The sequence below is a fragment of the Strigops habroptila genome, chromosome 23 (assembly GCF_004027225.2).
Source record: "Strigops habroptila isolate Jane chromosome 23, bStrHab1.2.pri, whole genome shotgun sequence".
Lineage (NCBI taxonomy): Eukaryota > Metazoa > Chordata > Aves > Psittaciformes > Psittacidae > Strigops > Strigops habroptila.
The window spans coordinates 787,397-802,383 of record NC_044299.2 but is presented as its reverse complement, the minus strand read 5'-3'; the positions used below and the strand labels follow the sequence as shown (position 1 = coordinate 802,383).

The 14,987-nt window shown below is 61.5% G+C and overlaps 3 protein-coding genes across 11 annotated transcripts in view; 1 reads left to right on the top strand and 2 right to left on the bottom strand.

Annotated features, from left to right (window-relative positions):
* Window positions 1-2,193: 2,193 nt before the first annotated feature.
* On the bottom strand, window positions 2,194-5,112 carry LOC115618737 (inhibin beta C chain-like). The gene is made up of 2 exons (XM_030510599.1): window positions 4,783-5,112; window positions 2,194-3,998 (listed from the first exon to the last, which is right to left on the bottom strand). Exons 1-2 carry the CDS (start codon window positions 5,090-5,092, stop codon window positions 3,241-3,243), a joined length of 1,068 nt encoding a protein of 355 aa, XP_030366459.1. The 5' UTR covers window positions 5,093-5,112; the 3' UTR covers window positions 2,194-3,240.
* A 6,134-nt stretch (window positions 5,113-11,246) lies between these two features.
* On the bottom strand, window positions 11,247-13,879 carry INHBC (inhibin subunit beta C). Its single transcript, XM_030510598.1, has 2 exons — window positions 13,195-13,879; window positions 11,247-12,365 (listed from the first exon to the last, which is right to left on the bottom strand). Exons 1-2 carry the CDS (start codon window positions 13,535-13,537, stop codon window positions 11,623-11,625), a joined length of 1,086 nt encoding a protein of 361 aa, XP_030366458.1. The 5' UTR covers window positions 13,538-13,879; the 3' UTR covers window positions 11,247-11,622.
* A 266-nt stretch (window positions 13,880-14,145) lies between these two features.
* The window catches only part of R3HDM2 (R3H domain containing 2), a 45,037-nt gene continuing 44,195 nt past the window's right edge, over window positions 14,146-14,987 (top strand). For 7 of the 9 annotated variants that reach the window (XM_030510592.2, XM_030510590.2, XM_030510586.2 and 4 more), the window contains exon 1: window positions 14,146-14,381. The gene's annotated coding sequence lies outside the window, so the exon portion shown is untranslated. Of the gene's footprint in view, window positions 14,382-14,674; window positions 14,926-14,987 lie in introns of those variants that run through there. The other 2 variants (XM_030510585.2, XM_032920382.1) reach the window with 1 other exon arrangement.

The following is a 14,987-nucleotide window of genomic DNA, read 5'->3' as shown; positions in this document are numbered from 1 at the left end:
TGTGACCCTCGAAGGTGAGGGGAGCTGTGCCACGCACCCAGCCTGTCCTCAGAGCCTCTTAGCAGGATTACCCCTGCTGTGGGCACTCTGCCTTGCATTAGCCTGTCCTCCCCATAACCCTGAATGCCGTCACGCGCCGCAGGTGGCCGGTGTGCCACAGGAGTAGCTTCATGGCATGACCCATGGCACACCTCTGGGAAACGCTGTCTCCGCTGCTGCATGGGACCTCCAGAGCAGAGGGACAACGTGGGGATTGCAGTATGAGGGAAGTTTCAGGAGGCACCTCGGCTCCCAGCCATGGCCTGCAAAAGACTGCTCCGTCCTCAGTTTCCCTTCCTACTGTCCTAGCCTGATAGCAGGTCCTGCGAGCCACCCCCAACACAGCAAGGGGTGAGGAGGAGCGTCTCTACTCCCCAGGGGCGCTGGGGAAGTGGCAATGCCCACACAGTTCCCCTCCATCCACTGGAACAAGGGGGGAACAACTAGCTGCCTTCTGGGGTGCCCCCAGGATGCTGCGATGGATGGAGTCCCATCCACCAGCCCCAGGAGAGGGCCAAGGTGCTGGGTGCAGGTGAAAGGCACTGCCTGCATCCCTGTTTTGTAACAGGCATAAGCAGCTCAGCAGATTTACTCTTGAGCTGAATGTGACCCTGGCTAAGCTGCCAGAAAAGGCCTACTGGACACCAGGCATGGTGTGGGGCCAGCCCTGCCACCCTCCCGGGTTCTGAGGGCTTGCCCCAAGACCATCTGCCTCTTCCATCTGCATGGCCAGGCAGGCCCAGGTCCGTTTTGCCACCAGCTTTGAACCCCTGGGGGTGCAAACAACATTTGGGTAGCTCCGCACCAGCAACTCTCCACCTCCAGACCCCCAACCCTGCCACGTCCCCCACCCAGCCATTAATCTTGGCCTCCTGTTTAGGAAAGTTAAAGCGGCTCAGAGCAGGGCCAGATGATCACCCAGATTAAAGACTTAATGGTAGCACCACAACCAGCTCAGCATCTCAGCTCTGGGCTGGTGGGTCAGCGTGTCAGTGTGTCAGTGAGTCAGCACATCATGCACACACATGTGAACAACCTCCCCCCCAACACACACACACATGTAGGAACATAAATTCACTGTGACAGGGGAGATGCTGTGTTGCTGGCAAAGGAAAACAGGGTATCTGGTGTCTTTATGGGATGCCTCCCTGCCTGCCCTGCCCCACAGTAACACTGGAGTGATGCTACGGGGAGGAAGCAGGGACTCTAAAGACACTACGCATGACCCCATGTACTCACCCAAAATCCACATCTGCAACTCTCAGCGCATCTATTGCAGGACACAGACACCAACAAGGTGCCAGCAACACATATGCCGGTGCTGTGGGAATACCCGGGAGGCTGAGGCATCCTGCCAGTGCCTTTTTCCCATAGGTGGAGATATTTTGGGGAGCTTGGGTGATATCCATGCTGCCCCCACAGCCTGGGGGGGTGCCCGCTGTGGCCGGCTGATGAAAGCTGCCCTTTGTCCGCTTGCAGGGCACAGCACAGGGCCAAGCTGGGAAAGCAAGTGGGTTTGTCCCCAGATGAAACAGCCCCAAACTGAGCTTTGAGCGGGCCCTTGCGCAACAAGGACCTAGGCCAGCCATGTGGGATCTCAGAGGGGTGAGCAGGGGGCATTGCCTCCCACTCCAGAAGCATCCCAGTCCAAATGACTCCCCATCACCCACCAGCTTGGGCACTGCCAGATTCTTATCACTGGCTGCTACAGAGTTAAGACTGGGGTTATTGGGTGGGTTTGGGGAAGCATGAGAAAGGGGATGGGGGAGGTCAGTAAGGTATGGTTAGGGGACAGTCTCTGGTATATGCAGTGGGGACGCAGGATTTGGGGGTGGGCTGTGGCTTGTCATTTGAGGTCACTCAGGCTGGTCGATAATTGTGAGCTTGATTCAGGACTGATGCTGGTGGAGAACAACATCTTCAGGTTGGGCAGTATCTGCCCTGCTGGGAAACACTTCTTTAATGCTCATGTTACAGGCCACCCCCTTAGAGCCCTTAGTGAGGTGATACCCAGATCCCAGCCCCTGCCCTATCCCAACACCCCGATCCACAGGCGGATGCATCACCCAGCCCCAGAGCCAGGAGTAGGACCTTATGGCTAAGCAGAACCATTTCCCCCACCCCATTCACACAAGTAGGGCCAGGAGAAAGCAGTCAGAGCCCAGGTGTTGCATTTCCACCCATTTATTTGGGAAGCTGCACCAAAGTATTAAAATAAATTAGAAGCACAGACCATGTGGGTGCATTCGTGCGTTAGTATCAGAAAGGCAAGGGCAGAGTGGGATCTTCAGCAGAGAGGTGGGTAGATAGGATGGAGCACCAGGGAGTCCCAACAGCTGCAGAAATCTCTACCATAGAAATAGTAACAGCTGCAAAACGAGAGGTACAAGTAAAAATCTGTACCTTTAGTATGGTCTTAAAGGCAAATCCTGAGTCAGACCTCCTTGTGAGGCACTAGGCTGGAAGAGACCTGGCTGGTAGGGTGGGCAGCAGGGAAGAAAAGCACAAACGCCAGGGAAATAAAAAGGGAAATAAGACAGGATCTGGTCAGGAAGCAAGGTCATCCTCCACCATGTCCAGTCACTGCGGTTTGGGGGTTCTTGACAAAGTCATACCCTCCACCCTCTTCTTCCAGGGCTGTTATTTGTGCCTGATTCCACCCGTCCCCAACACCAGGCCCAAATGGGATGCAGGAAGGTTTGTTGCAGTAGGGGAGAAGAGCGGGACTGCCTCTCATCCTCCAGTTTCCCACTTGGAGGAAAGAGACCCATTCCCACATTCCACTCTGCTCTCAAGGAGGCTGAGTCCCAAAGTGTCACCAGCTACTCTGAATGTGAGCAAAGACGGGGTCCCTCACCCCACACACCAAGGGGAACATGACCACCAGAAATGTGGGGTCAGTTTGGGACCCGAGGGGTGCTGCCGGTCAGAGCAGGGATGCCCAGAGCCACCAACCACCCTCAGCTCAGGCTCAGCGGCCTGATGTGTCCTTGGCTCTGTCCTATGTGACCCCAGAGACCCCTGCTCCAGGTTCTCTCTGGAGACTCTCTGCTCCCTCTGATGAGACCTTCTCCCTCCCACCCAACCTTTCCAAAGGAGTCCATTGCTCCACTGCCTGAGCTCAAGGGAGCTCCCCATCTTCCCCCACCACCAAACAGACAGTCCTGGAGAAGGGGGGTACCCAGCACAGCTCCCTCAACCCTAACTACAGCCACAGGCATCAACAATCATGTCAGGGATGTCAGTCTTGACAATGTTGCTGTTACGATCGAAGTAGAGGACAGAGAGTGGCCGGCGTCGTGTGGGCACACAGCAAGAGTGCCCCGATGCCTGGACATTGTTGGCTTTGACAAGGTTGAAGACAGCTGTGTGGAAAGAAGAGGCCATCCCAGGGCTGCCGGCCACGTGTAGAGGGCACTGGCCCACGCAGTAGTTTATCTGGTAGCCCTCAGGCTTAATGATCCAGTCATTCCAACCAATGTCTCGGAAATCCACATAGTAGTCCTTGCGGCAGCAGAGGTTGGAGTTCTGGCTGCAGCGGAGGCTGCGCTTGGCCACGTGGTGACCTGGTTCTCTCACCTTTGCCTTGGCCACCAAGAAGGGCTGGTGGGACCAGCTGGCATTGACTATTGCCATATCACCCCCATCCCCGTGGCTTTCCAGTTCCAGCCGCAGGGTCCTCTGCTCTCCCCCAAAGAAACTCTGCAGGGCAGGCATGAGGGTGAAGGCATGCCAGCCACTGCCCCGCACACTCAGTTGCTTCTCATTCAGCAGCGTGCGATTGCCCCCCACCAAATCACCTTCCCCACCAGCCAGGAAGATTCGCAGGGTGAGGCTGGCTACCGGTTCTCGTGGGACTCGAAGGTAGAGCCAGAGCTGAGCCTGCAGGATATGAACGTCCTGGTCTTGCGTGCGGCTGAACTGGAACTGCAGCCCCAAGCGAGAGGGAGACGTGGGCTCTGAGGGCAGAAAGGAAGAAGGAGGTGAATGCTGCGGGGTGCAGGGAAGGTGAGGCTGCACCATCACCCTGCACATTAAGGCAAATCTCTTTCAGGTTCTTTACAGGAAAGACCTACAAACTTCCCTCCCTCCATGGCGCCCGCAGTCTTTCCCCCTCCTTTCCTTGGGGATGCTAACCAGAGGAGGGTGATGTTGAAATGGGAGACTGTCCCACCCTGCCTGGCAGAATGGGCACAGAGGGTGCACCCAGCCCTTCCCCAGAATCACAGAATGGGCAAGGCTGGAAGGAACCACAGTGGTCATCTTGCCCAGACACCCCACTCAAACAGGGTCACCCCCAGCGCTGTTGCACGCTGCAAGGCTGAAGAGCATTTCTAGCCCACCCACCCCCGAGCTGGTCCTTGCAGCTCCCAAGTCCATCTCTGGAGGGTCTCAGGCACCTCGGGTTCTGCCCATCCCTCAAGGGAGGGGATCGGCATCGCAGCACGTGTGGCGTATGGTCCCACCTGGCTAATGCGGGAGCAAGAGGAGCCATTCCTCCTCCTCGTGGCTGAGCCTCCCTGTGCATCCACAGCGCGGGGAGGTCACCACGCACACCAGGCACATTAATTAAGGACTTAATCACGGCCCGCGTGGCCCCAGGCACCCGCACTGCGAGGGGTGGGTGCCCAGGGCCCCGGCCTCGGGGGCTACGCATCCCCGCGGGGCCCCCCCACCCGGTTTGGCACCGGGCGCAGCCCAGCTCACCCCAGCCCCGTCGGGGGCCGCGGGGATGGCGCCCACCTGGCTGCGCGAAGCTGATGATCTCGTAGCCCTGCTCCTCTCCGTCGTCGTCGTCGGGGCCCCGGCGGGCGCTGCCCGCCTGCAGCCGCCGCAGGGCGCGGACCACGGTGGCGCGGGGCACGGCGTGAACGAGCCGCGGCCGGTCACGGAGCCGCAGCTTCTCCAGCAGCTGCCGCTTGGCCACCTCCTCCAGCAGCCGCCGTTCCGCTCCCGCCGCGCACGATGGGCAGCGCGGCTCCGCCGCCGTCGCGCACAGCACCGCCGACAGCAGCAGCAGCAGCAGCCACGGGCCCGCGCCGCGCGTCGCCATCCGCACCGACGGGACGGACCGGGCCGGCACCGGGAGTGGCGCGGCGCGGCCCGCCTGCTTTGGGCACCTGCGGCCGGGGGCGTGCCCGGCGCCCCCCCGCCATTGGCCGGCTCACCTGCCTGTCCCGTCCCGTCGGGCCGTGGCCGGGGCGGGGGATTACTGGGATTAGCCCCCCCCCCCGCACCCCCCATTCCCCCTGAGCGGAGGCGGGAGGTGAATGGCGCCCCGCTGCCCTGGGGACACCCCCTCTCTCTGTGCGAGGCCCATCAGGAGCTGTCCCGCGCCACACCCGAGGGGGCTGGGCACGAAGTGGGGGGCACACACGGGAGGCTGCACATGAGGGGCTTCAACTGGGTGTGTGCAAATAGTGGTACCTGCCGAGGTGTGTGCCCTAGGGGCTGGCACATGCGTGTGCACGGGGGCTCTGCTTGCCTGCAGCTCACCCCAGCACCGGCCCAGAGTGCAGAGGGCCCCATCCAGGCACGCCGGGGGCAGCAGGGCCCGGAGCTCCTCTGCCAGACCCTAAACCTGCCCGAAGCAAGGGCTGGGGCAGATCCTGTCTGGGTGGAGGAGCATGAGCCACGGAGCAGCCTGCAGGATGGATCCTGGCCTCGCCTGCTGCCCCTGGAACCCACTGCCCTGCCCCACAGCCCGTGCATTGCACTGGCACCCCCTTGCTGATGGAGGAGAAAGCGGGGATTGGGGCAGTCCCCCTGCTGACCCCTGTAGCTCCCTGGGAACAGTTCGTATACGTGGGCTTTTGTCACTCCTGCCATGTGATGAGTTTGGGAGTCTGAGCCTGTCCTTTGGGCTGCCCGGTCCAGCCTCGCTCCAGGACAGAGCTGGGCAGGCCCAGGAGGGTGTGTGCTACACCCCCTGCTCCCCACAAATTAAAATGGATGTTTGTATGTACTGAGGGCTCATGAGTTGGCCTGAAGAGGTCACACATCAGCCTGAAGATGTCTCACATCAGCCTGAAGATGTTCTCTGCGTTCTCACCCCCAGATGCTGTGCACAAGCCTGAGCCAGGGTTGAGGCCTGGAGACATCTTCTAAAGGTGCTACAAGGTGCCACGTTGCTGAGGGAGCGGGAGAGCCCAGTGTTCCTGTGCCAGAGCTGGGAACTCAGAGTGCAGTGGGAACCTGAAGCCCAGCCAGGCCTTCAGGCATGTCCTGTGCCCACTGTGCCGTGCAGCACTGACTCCAAGGTCTTGACCACACAGAGCCCCCGGCCAAGCGCAGAGGTGACAGGTAAACAGTGGGCTGTCTGGGAAAAAGCACCCACCGGAGATGATGCAACCATAGTGCAAGGGCCAAAGTTCTCAGCTGGCTGGGCATGCTGGCAGCTCCCAGAATAGCCCAGGAATGTCAACAAGGAGGAAAGAGTAGGCACAGCTTGGCCTGGAAGCAGAGCTCCCATAGGGCCTGGGAGCCGCAGCTGCAGGCAGCACACAGGCAGCAGCAGGGCTGAGCAGTCACACGTCCATCAGGCATGTGCACAGTGCATGGTACACGCTTGCAGGGCACACATCTGTTCGCACACGTGTTCAGTGTACACATACATCTGCACACTTCCTTGCAAACACACCGTCAATCCCATCCCAAGTATTTGGATACGTGCTCTGTTTGCAGAGATGCTCACGCATGCACTGCACGTTGACTCCCACACCTTTTATTCCATGTTCCTGTACTGGAAGCAGAGCGGTTCCTTTTTGGTTCTCAGGGCAGGGTACATTTCCCACGGAAAACTTAACTTCCATCCACAGAGGGAACTAGGTCCCCTCACATGGTGCTCTCCCCACGCGCAGCAAGCCAGAGGGAGTCCCAGGCTGCATCACTGAGTGGCATTGGCCCAGGGGCATTAAAACCTTTGTGCCACCACCACCTCACAGCAGCCATGCCACAGCCTCACACGTGCAGGAAAGGGAAACTGAGGCACGATGCTGTGCTGAGTTCCTCCTTCTCTGACAGATCCACAGCACAAGACAGGAGGCAAAGAGTTGTGGCAAAAAAGGTGGGTTACTCCCTACCCCACCACCTTTTCCACGCTGTGGAGCAGGGTCTCCCCAAAGGGTTTAATCCCTCTGAACCTGTCAGGATCCCTCTGCACTGGCCAGCACCCCCATGGCTGCCACCACAAAGCCCCATTTCACCTCCAGCTTAGCAAGAGCATCTGAGCTGCCTGCCCCCTCCCACTGCAGCTGCGTGTCCCCCCCACTGCGCACTCTGGCCCATGGGATGTAGGCCAGGGGTCAGCACGGAGCTGTGAGTGGTTCTTGCACCCATTGCACAAGTGTGTTGTTGATTAAGCGGTTCCCAGAAAGTGAAGCCCAGCGACCAGCCTGACCAAAATACCCCCTCGGGTCCCTCCCAGGCCCAGCACTTGCTGCACACATGGCTTATGGGCCTCTGACCTCGTGTCCAGTGGGGCAAACGTGGCACCTGACAACCTGACCTAGAGGTGCCCGCGGGCTGGATTAAGCAGGGACCCCCTGTGCACCCAAGAGCTCATGCACCAGCACCGGAGTATGGCTTCTTCCTCAGCGCCCATTTCCATGCGGCTCCGCCACTGATGCCAGCCAAGGAAGTGTCAAAGACAACTCTGACGCTGTCCCTGGCACAAGCATGGAAAAGCTTCCTCCTCACCGGCCCCTCTCCCGTGGGGCTGGCGCTGGAGCAGCACCCAGGCTGGGGGACAGCGCAGCAGCCGTCGGGGCTGCAGGGGCTGAGGCACCGAGGGGCTAGCACGGAGAGGGAGGCGGGTGCAGGGCCGGTGGAGGGCTAGAGCCGCTGGGCTGGGCAGGCCGGGGTCCGGCCGTGGGAAGGGAACGATGCCAGGGCTCACGGCCAGGGAGGGCAGGTCGTCGGCCCCGCTTCCCTTGGTGCCCGCTGCACCGGCCGAGGTGAGCGGGGCGACGGAGCGGCCCGGCCCGGCCCGGCCCGACACTGCCGCCCCCGGCCCGCGGGCGCCGCCCGGCGGCCCGAGGCAGCATCGCTCCCCGGGACAGCGGGGCTGGAGACCGGGGGCGACGAGCACCGGGCGGCCCCTCCGGACGGGGCCGGGGGCGACGAGATCCCCCGACAGAGGCCGGTACCGGGGGAGCGGCTTCTCGCACCAGCCGAGCAGAGGATGCGCAGCGTGGATGAGCCGGGGGCCGCTGGCTGGAAAGTGCCCGTGAGACTGGAAATTAAACATTAATGGTTTTCAAGGCAACAGCGGGGGCTTTCAGGAATTCCCACCCCTCCCGGAGAGCTGAGCCCTGCCAAGGGACGCCCTGGCGCAGCGCACTCGGACCTTTGCTTCAGGGTCTGTTGATACTGGCAGAGGCTCCTTGCAGGAGCCACCGGCAGCAGTGGCACATGCCCATCCCCTCCTGGCACAGAGGCTGCAGGGCCTGCAGTCCCCTCTGTGTCAGATCTGGCACAGGCCAAGGGCACAACCCCGGTGCTAGGTCGATGCTGTCTGCATGGCACCTCGGCACTAGGCCAGGCTGGGGGGCTGCAGGCGGGCTCCCCACCAGTCTTACTGGTCCCAGTGGGACCAGTACGGCAGTATGTCACAGCAGCTAGGCATGACACCCTCACCTCCAAAGCCCCCTGAGCGCACAGGGGACCCCAGAATAACTGTGGTGTCACAGCAGAGGTAGAGGGGACACCATGATGTGAGCACCACCCTCACCCCCTCTTCTCCCACCAGTGATGGAAGAGTGGATGATGCCCAGCGGGAAGTTGCACCCTGCTGCTCTCACGTTTCCTGTTCTGCTCCCTAAGGAGCCTGACTTGGTTCTCTGCCTTCATGCTTACACTGTTACTCTTGTTGACGAAGGAGAAGACTTGCAAAGTAAGCCCAGGCTGTGGTGAACTCCACAGAGTGGCTTTTCTATGCGTGGCTTTGTTAGGGATACAACTCCTATCTCCTGCCCGGGCCACCAGCAGTGGGGGCACCCTGTGTGTGCTGGGGACTCGTGCCCTTTGCCAGCCTCATGGGTTGTGCCTGGATCCAGGGGGATTGCCCTTCCTTGGCTGTGCCCTCCTTGCCCTGCAGTGTTCTCCGGGTGGAAGCGTCACCTTGGGATTGCTGAACCTCAGCCACACTTGCCCTGTTTTCCATGGGAGCAGGACAAGCCGCATGCGTGGAGAGGAGGGCCTATGGGGCAGGACCCTGGACCCTGCTCATCTGGGGAACATCTGACCTGAGGGCACTGGAGAAAGCACATTTCCAGGTGGTTGGCAAACCCCCAGCACAATGTGTTCTGCCCTAATCTCAAGCTGCAAGGGTCAGGGAGGAGCCTCAAAGGCTGATACCCCTCTTGAGGGAGCTGCTGCTCCCAAGAAGGGGAGCACTGGGGACATCCCAACCCCGCTAGAGGGCTTGAAGCAGCTACAGATGCTTCAAACAGCTACAGATGCTTCAAACAGCTACAGGTGGGTTCAAACTGAAAAAGGAGGAGTTCAAGTTGGAGATAAGGAAGTTCTTCCCTGTGGGGGTGCTGAGGCACTGGAACAGGGTGCCCAAAGAAGTGGTAAATGCTCCATCCCTGGCAGTGTTCAAAGCCAGGTTGGACGGAGTCTTGGGTGACATGGTCTAGCGTGAGGCGTCCCTGCCCATGGCAGAAGGGTTGGAACTGGGTGATCTTAAGGTCCCTTCCAACCCAAACCATTCCATGATTCTATGATTCAGCTCAGGATCTCAGGCTTGTGCTGCCCTGCGCTGAGGCACCTGTACGGCCATAGGGTCCAGCTCCTCTGCCCCTTCATTTGGCCCCTTTATGCCCATTCTTGCTGCAGCCTGCAGAGCTCAGCACCAGCCCTGGGAAAGCTGTTTGTTCACTAAATACAGACAATGAAAAGAAGCATTGGAAAAAAGAGGGGGGAAAAAAGGAAAATCACTAAACACCAAACCCTCTTTGGGTTTGCGCAAGTGGCCTTGGGTCCCAGACAATATCGATCACCGAGTCTTCCACACTGCCTGCACAGCAGCTGGGTCAGCAGGAACCCTCCAGGTCCAGGTCTTGGAGGCATCAGGGCCTGGAAGCCTGTATCTCGGGATGGTGTCTGCTGATGGGGAGATGCGGGTCCCCACTCCAGCACAAGGCTCAGTGCGAGCGCCTGCCTCAGCACACACGGAACATGGGTAAACACTGTCTCCTGCTAGAGGTTGCTCCATCCCTGCTCAAGGTGTTCCTCTGGGGCAATGTGCATCCTGGCCCCGCTCCAACCAGAGCTGCTCATGGCTCTGACCAGCTCAGCTTGGTCCTGGAGCAGGACAGAAGATGCCAAGCTGTCCTTCAAGCCAGATGGAGGAGGTCTGACTCTGCCCTCTTCCATCTGCCAAACCTCTTCCTACCTGGTTCAATTCCGTCTCCAGTCTCTGTGCTGGGGTGATTGGTGGCCCTGAGCACTGCAGTTACCCAGCTCCATGCCCTCATGAACCTCCCTCTCCCACCACCAGCACCCTCTCCCTGCTTTTTCAGCCCTCACACATGGGAAGCATTGGAGAAACCCTAACATGAGATTACACAATGGGCTGATGTGTCACAGCCGCCCTTTGCCCCCAGCTCTCACGGCATTGACATGTCCCACATCCAGGCTGGCAAGGGGCAGCGAAGTGGGTGGCTGCTCCGGGCTGTGGGCCAGAGGCTGCTCTGCAGTGAGTGAGATGGTAATGGGCTGTAGGCAAAGGTGGGGGTCCTGGGTGGCTTTGTTGGTCCTGCCCGGCAGTCGCTATCCACTTTAAAAGGGAGAAAAGTTGCTCCATTTGGTCCTGACTTAGGACAAGAATGACCAAACACAGATAGTTCTGGTAGAATGGAAAGTTTTGCCCAAGCAAGGAATCTTGGGGCTGTCTGTCCTTGGGGAGAGGTGAAAGATGTGCTGGCTAACAACAGGGCACACATATACATGTGCACACGCTACGGCTGGGAGTCCTTTATTGAACACCAGGTAGCCAGGATGCTTGGAGAGGGAGACACTTTCCTCCCACCAGGATCAGTTTCCCCTTCCTCGCCCCCCTCAACCTCATGTCCAGCTGAGCAGTGGGGCCCCATGGATGGCCCTCACCCCTCTGGCCTGGCCATCCCCCAGCACCTTTCCAGCTTCTACCTCCCCAGCAGCCTGAGGTGGCCACTGCTGGGACCCGGTACCTGAAGAGCACGTGTTCATGTTGCAGCACTGAGGGCTGCACCATGGCCTTGGTCTGGGACCAGCAGCGGGGCAAGCGGTGCTGTCCTGAGCCGCTCTGCAGAGTCTTGCAGGTAGAAGGGTCTAGTCTCCATCAGGAGACAGTCTCAGATGGCTCAAAGGCAGAGAGGAATCCATGGAAAATCTGCAGGGGGAAATGAGCCGTGTGGGAGGTGAGGGCTTGCAAATTCAGCATCACCCTTAATGCTTCAACCTCAGGAGGAGAAAACACCTTGGCAGGGTTCCCATCTCAGCAGCTTGCCAGGTCTTGGGCTGCCAGAAAGGGGCCAGGAGGAGGAGAGCCCTTCACAGCACAGGTCCTGCCCTCCTGCCTCCTCAGGCAGCAGTAGGTCAGGTACAACCACAGGCATCAACAATCATGTCGGGGATGTCGGTCTTGACGATGTTGCTGTCCCGGTCATAGTAGAGCAGAGAGAGGGGGCGACGCTGTGTGGGGACGCAGCAAGAGTCCACGGCTGCATCTGCATTGTTGGCTTTGATGAGGTTGAGGACCGCCGTGTGGAAGGAGGCAGCAAGGCCGGGGATGCCAGCCATGTGCAGGGGGCAGAGCCCTGCGCAGTAGTTCATGTGATAGCCCTCTGGCTGGATGATCCAGTCCTCCCAGCCGATCTCCTTGAAGTCCACGAAGAATTCCTGGCGGCAGCACATCTTAGAGTCCCTGCTGCAATCAATGCCACGCCGCTGCACGCGGTGGGGCGTCCTGGCCCGGGCTTGGGCTGCCACAAATGGCCAGTGGGAATCACTGTGGCCAGCCAGGAGGGGAGAACCCCAATCCTCTGCTGCCTCCAGCTCCACAGTGAGTCTCTGACTCCCTCGGCCAAAGAGGCTCTGCACAGCTTGGCCCACGTCCAGCGTGGCCCAGCCAGCCTGCTGCACTTCCAGCCGTGTTTCACGGGCTACGGTCATGTTGAGCCCTGTCAGGTCTGGCTGCAGGAGTCTGACAGTGACAGGGTGAGTCCCGGGGCCGGGATCTGCCCAGAACAGGTAGAGGGTGGCTTGCAGGATCTCAGCATTCCCAGCCAGCTCCCGGGTGAAGCGGAAATGCAGGTGGACACTGCGGGAGGTGGAAGACCCTGTGCACAGAACAGAAAGAAGAGGTGAAGGGAGGAAGCCCAGCCCCAGCTCCAAGTCAGAGCAAACTGGAGGTGTACCCAAGCTGGGAGCAGGACACAGGCACTGAGGGTCCCCACTTCCCTGTGCTTGCTGCTTCTCCTCTTCCTTATTCCTCCTTCTCTTGCTAAAGGAGCAGCATCCTCCTGGTGCTGAATGCAGCGACCCAGCTTGGTTCCATCTCCCCTGGCCTGACATCCCCCTTGTCTCTCCTCCCAGAACCGCAGCCAATTCTGGAGCGAAATGTGGCAGCCCACCACTTTGGGTAGGGAATGGAGACACGGCTCAGCACGGGGAGCAGATGGGCTTTGGAGACCTGAGTCAAAACACTACAAGCTGATGGGGCATCTTAGCTTAAAATCATGTTTGGAAAAACACAGCCACCTCTGGTCCAAGTGGGGAGGGTTTGACAGGCAACAAATTCAGATGGTAGAGCAGTCCCCTCTGTTCCTGCACCCACCTCCCCACCCCACACGTCCCATATGTAACTGAGGGGGCCCCGGAGCCTCAGTGGTGCTTCCCCCCCTGCCCGTGGCAAGGGGTGGGTGGCAGGGGTAAGCTCAGGACCTGGGTGCAAAGGTTCTGGACATGGAGCCTCTTATTACCAGTCCTTCCAGCAGCAGCCTGCCTGCTGGCCTGGCATTGCTTGAAGGTGTGTGGTGCCCCTGTGCAGAGCCTGTGCAGAGGAGAAAAGCTCTCACCACCTTCCCACAGGCAAGAGCCGCCTTCCCTCTCTGCCCCCAGCTCAGAGCCCACCCCACCGGACCCCTGCGGTGCAGGTTCTGTACAGACCTGACTCGGCAAAGCTCAAGATCTCGTATTCCTGCAGACCCACCCCGGGATGCAGGTGAGGGACGCTGCTGCCATGGGGCATCTCAAGGGAGACGGGATCCATGCGCTGCACACGCATCCTGCCGAGGGCGGTCAGCAGGGCCCCCCTGGACACGGGCTGGGTGATGTTGGGCCTGCCTGGCAAGCGGAGCTTGGCGAGGATGCTCTGCTTTGCCCGTGCCATGAGGATGTGGCGCTGGGCAGCAGGGGCCAGGGCAGCCAGCCCACAGGCCGGGCACCGAGCTCCCATGGGAGCCGCCATCCCCAGGAGAAGCAGGAGTGGGAGAGCCACCGCGGCTATCATCTCCGGCACTGCGGGAGGGACAGCGTGGGGGTCCCCGCCAATGGCGTTCTCCAGCGGTGCGAGGAGGCAAAGTCAAACCGGGGCAGCAGCAGCAGCAGCAGCGCCGGCGCCGGGAGAGCAGGGCGCAGCGCCGGCACCCCGCGGAGCGGCGGGCAGAGGACGCCTTCTGCTCCTGCCTTGGCCACAAATATTGGCTGATCCCGGAGAGATAAACGCCCCCGTGATCCCGCGGGAGCCTCTCCCGGGCACGGGGCAGCCCGCCCCGGGTTAAGGTGGACCCGGGTGGGTGGCGCTCCTGCTCGGGAGCCTCGGTCCGGACCTGCCCGGGGCTGGGGCTCTGCGCGGGGCTGGGGCTCTGCGCGGGGCACCCCGCTCCGACCGAGAGCGGCCACCCCGGTCCCACCCAGGAGCAGAGGGGTCGCGGTGCGGCGGGGGGGACACGGGGGAGCGGCCGTTGACCCGCGCTGGACGCGAACCCCACATGGCGCCGCTTCTCTCCCTCCGCAGCCTCCTCCGCGCCAGGCGGCGGCGCTACCGCGTCCAGCCGGTTGCTACGACAACGGAGGGGGGGGGCGGGGCGGGCGCGGGGCGGTGACGCAGGACGCACGGGGCGGTGACGCAGCGCGCACGCCGCCGCCGGGGGGGAGGGGCCGCCGTTTCTTTTCCTTTTTTTTTTTTTTTTTCCCCCCCCCCCCCTCAAACGTTTTTCTCCGTTTCTCCCCGTTCCCACCCCTCCCCCTTCCCCCCCCACCCCCACCCACCCGCCCGCCCGGCCCCGCGCTGGCCCAGGCCCGGCCCGGCGTGGCGGCGGCGGCGGCGGCCCCGCGGCGCAGGGCCCGGCCCGGTAAGTGCGCGCCGGGAGTGTGGGGGGGGGCGGGGAACGGGGCTCCGGGTGCCCCCGGGCCTGGGTTCGGGGCCGGGTCCCCCCCGCCGCACCGGGACCCGTCCGCCCGCTCCCGGCTGGGACCGGGGTGGCCGCTGTCGGCCGGAGCGGGGTGCCCCGGGCAGCTCCGGGCCGAGCCTCTTGGCTCTGGCACGTCTCCGGCGGCTCCCGCGGGGCGCACTCCCTGGCCGCGGGGCTCGGCGCGGTGCCGGTGCGGGGAGGTTGGCAGCGGGCCCCTCGCCTCGGCAGGTTGCGGAGCGCACGGTGTCGCGGTGCTGGGCCCGGCGGTGTTGGAGCGGGCAGCGGCCCTGCCGGGAGGCTGAGGAGGAAGAGGAGCAAGCGGCGGGAGGAGAGGCCTCGCACTGCTGGTGCCCCGGTATCTGTGGCGAAAGGCAGCACGGCGTCCCGGTGTCCTCATCGGCAGCACTTTGGGACGCGCTGCTGGCAACGGTTCTGGCTCCTGGGGCTCTGCTGCGTGGAACAGCAGGAGCGGAAAGGCTGGAGAGTGAGTTGTCCTGGCCGGAGCGCGTTCAGGAGGATTTCGGAGGGTCTGTGCACGCCACTAGC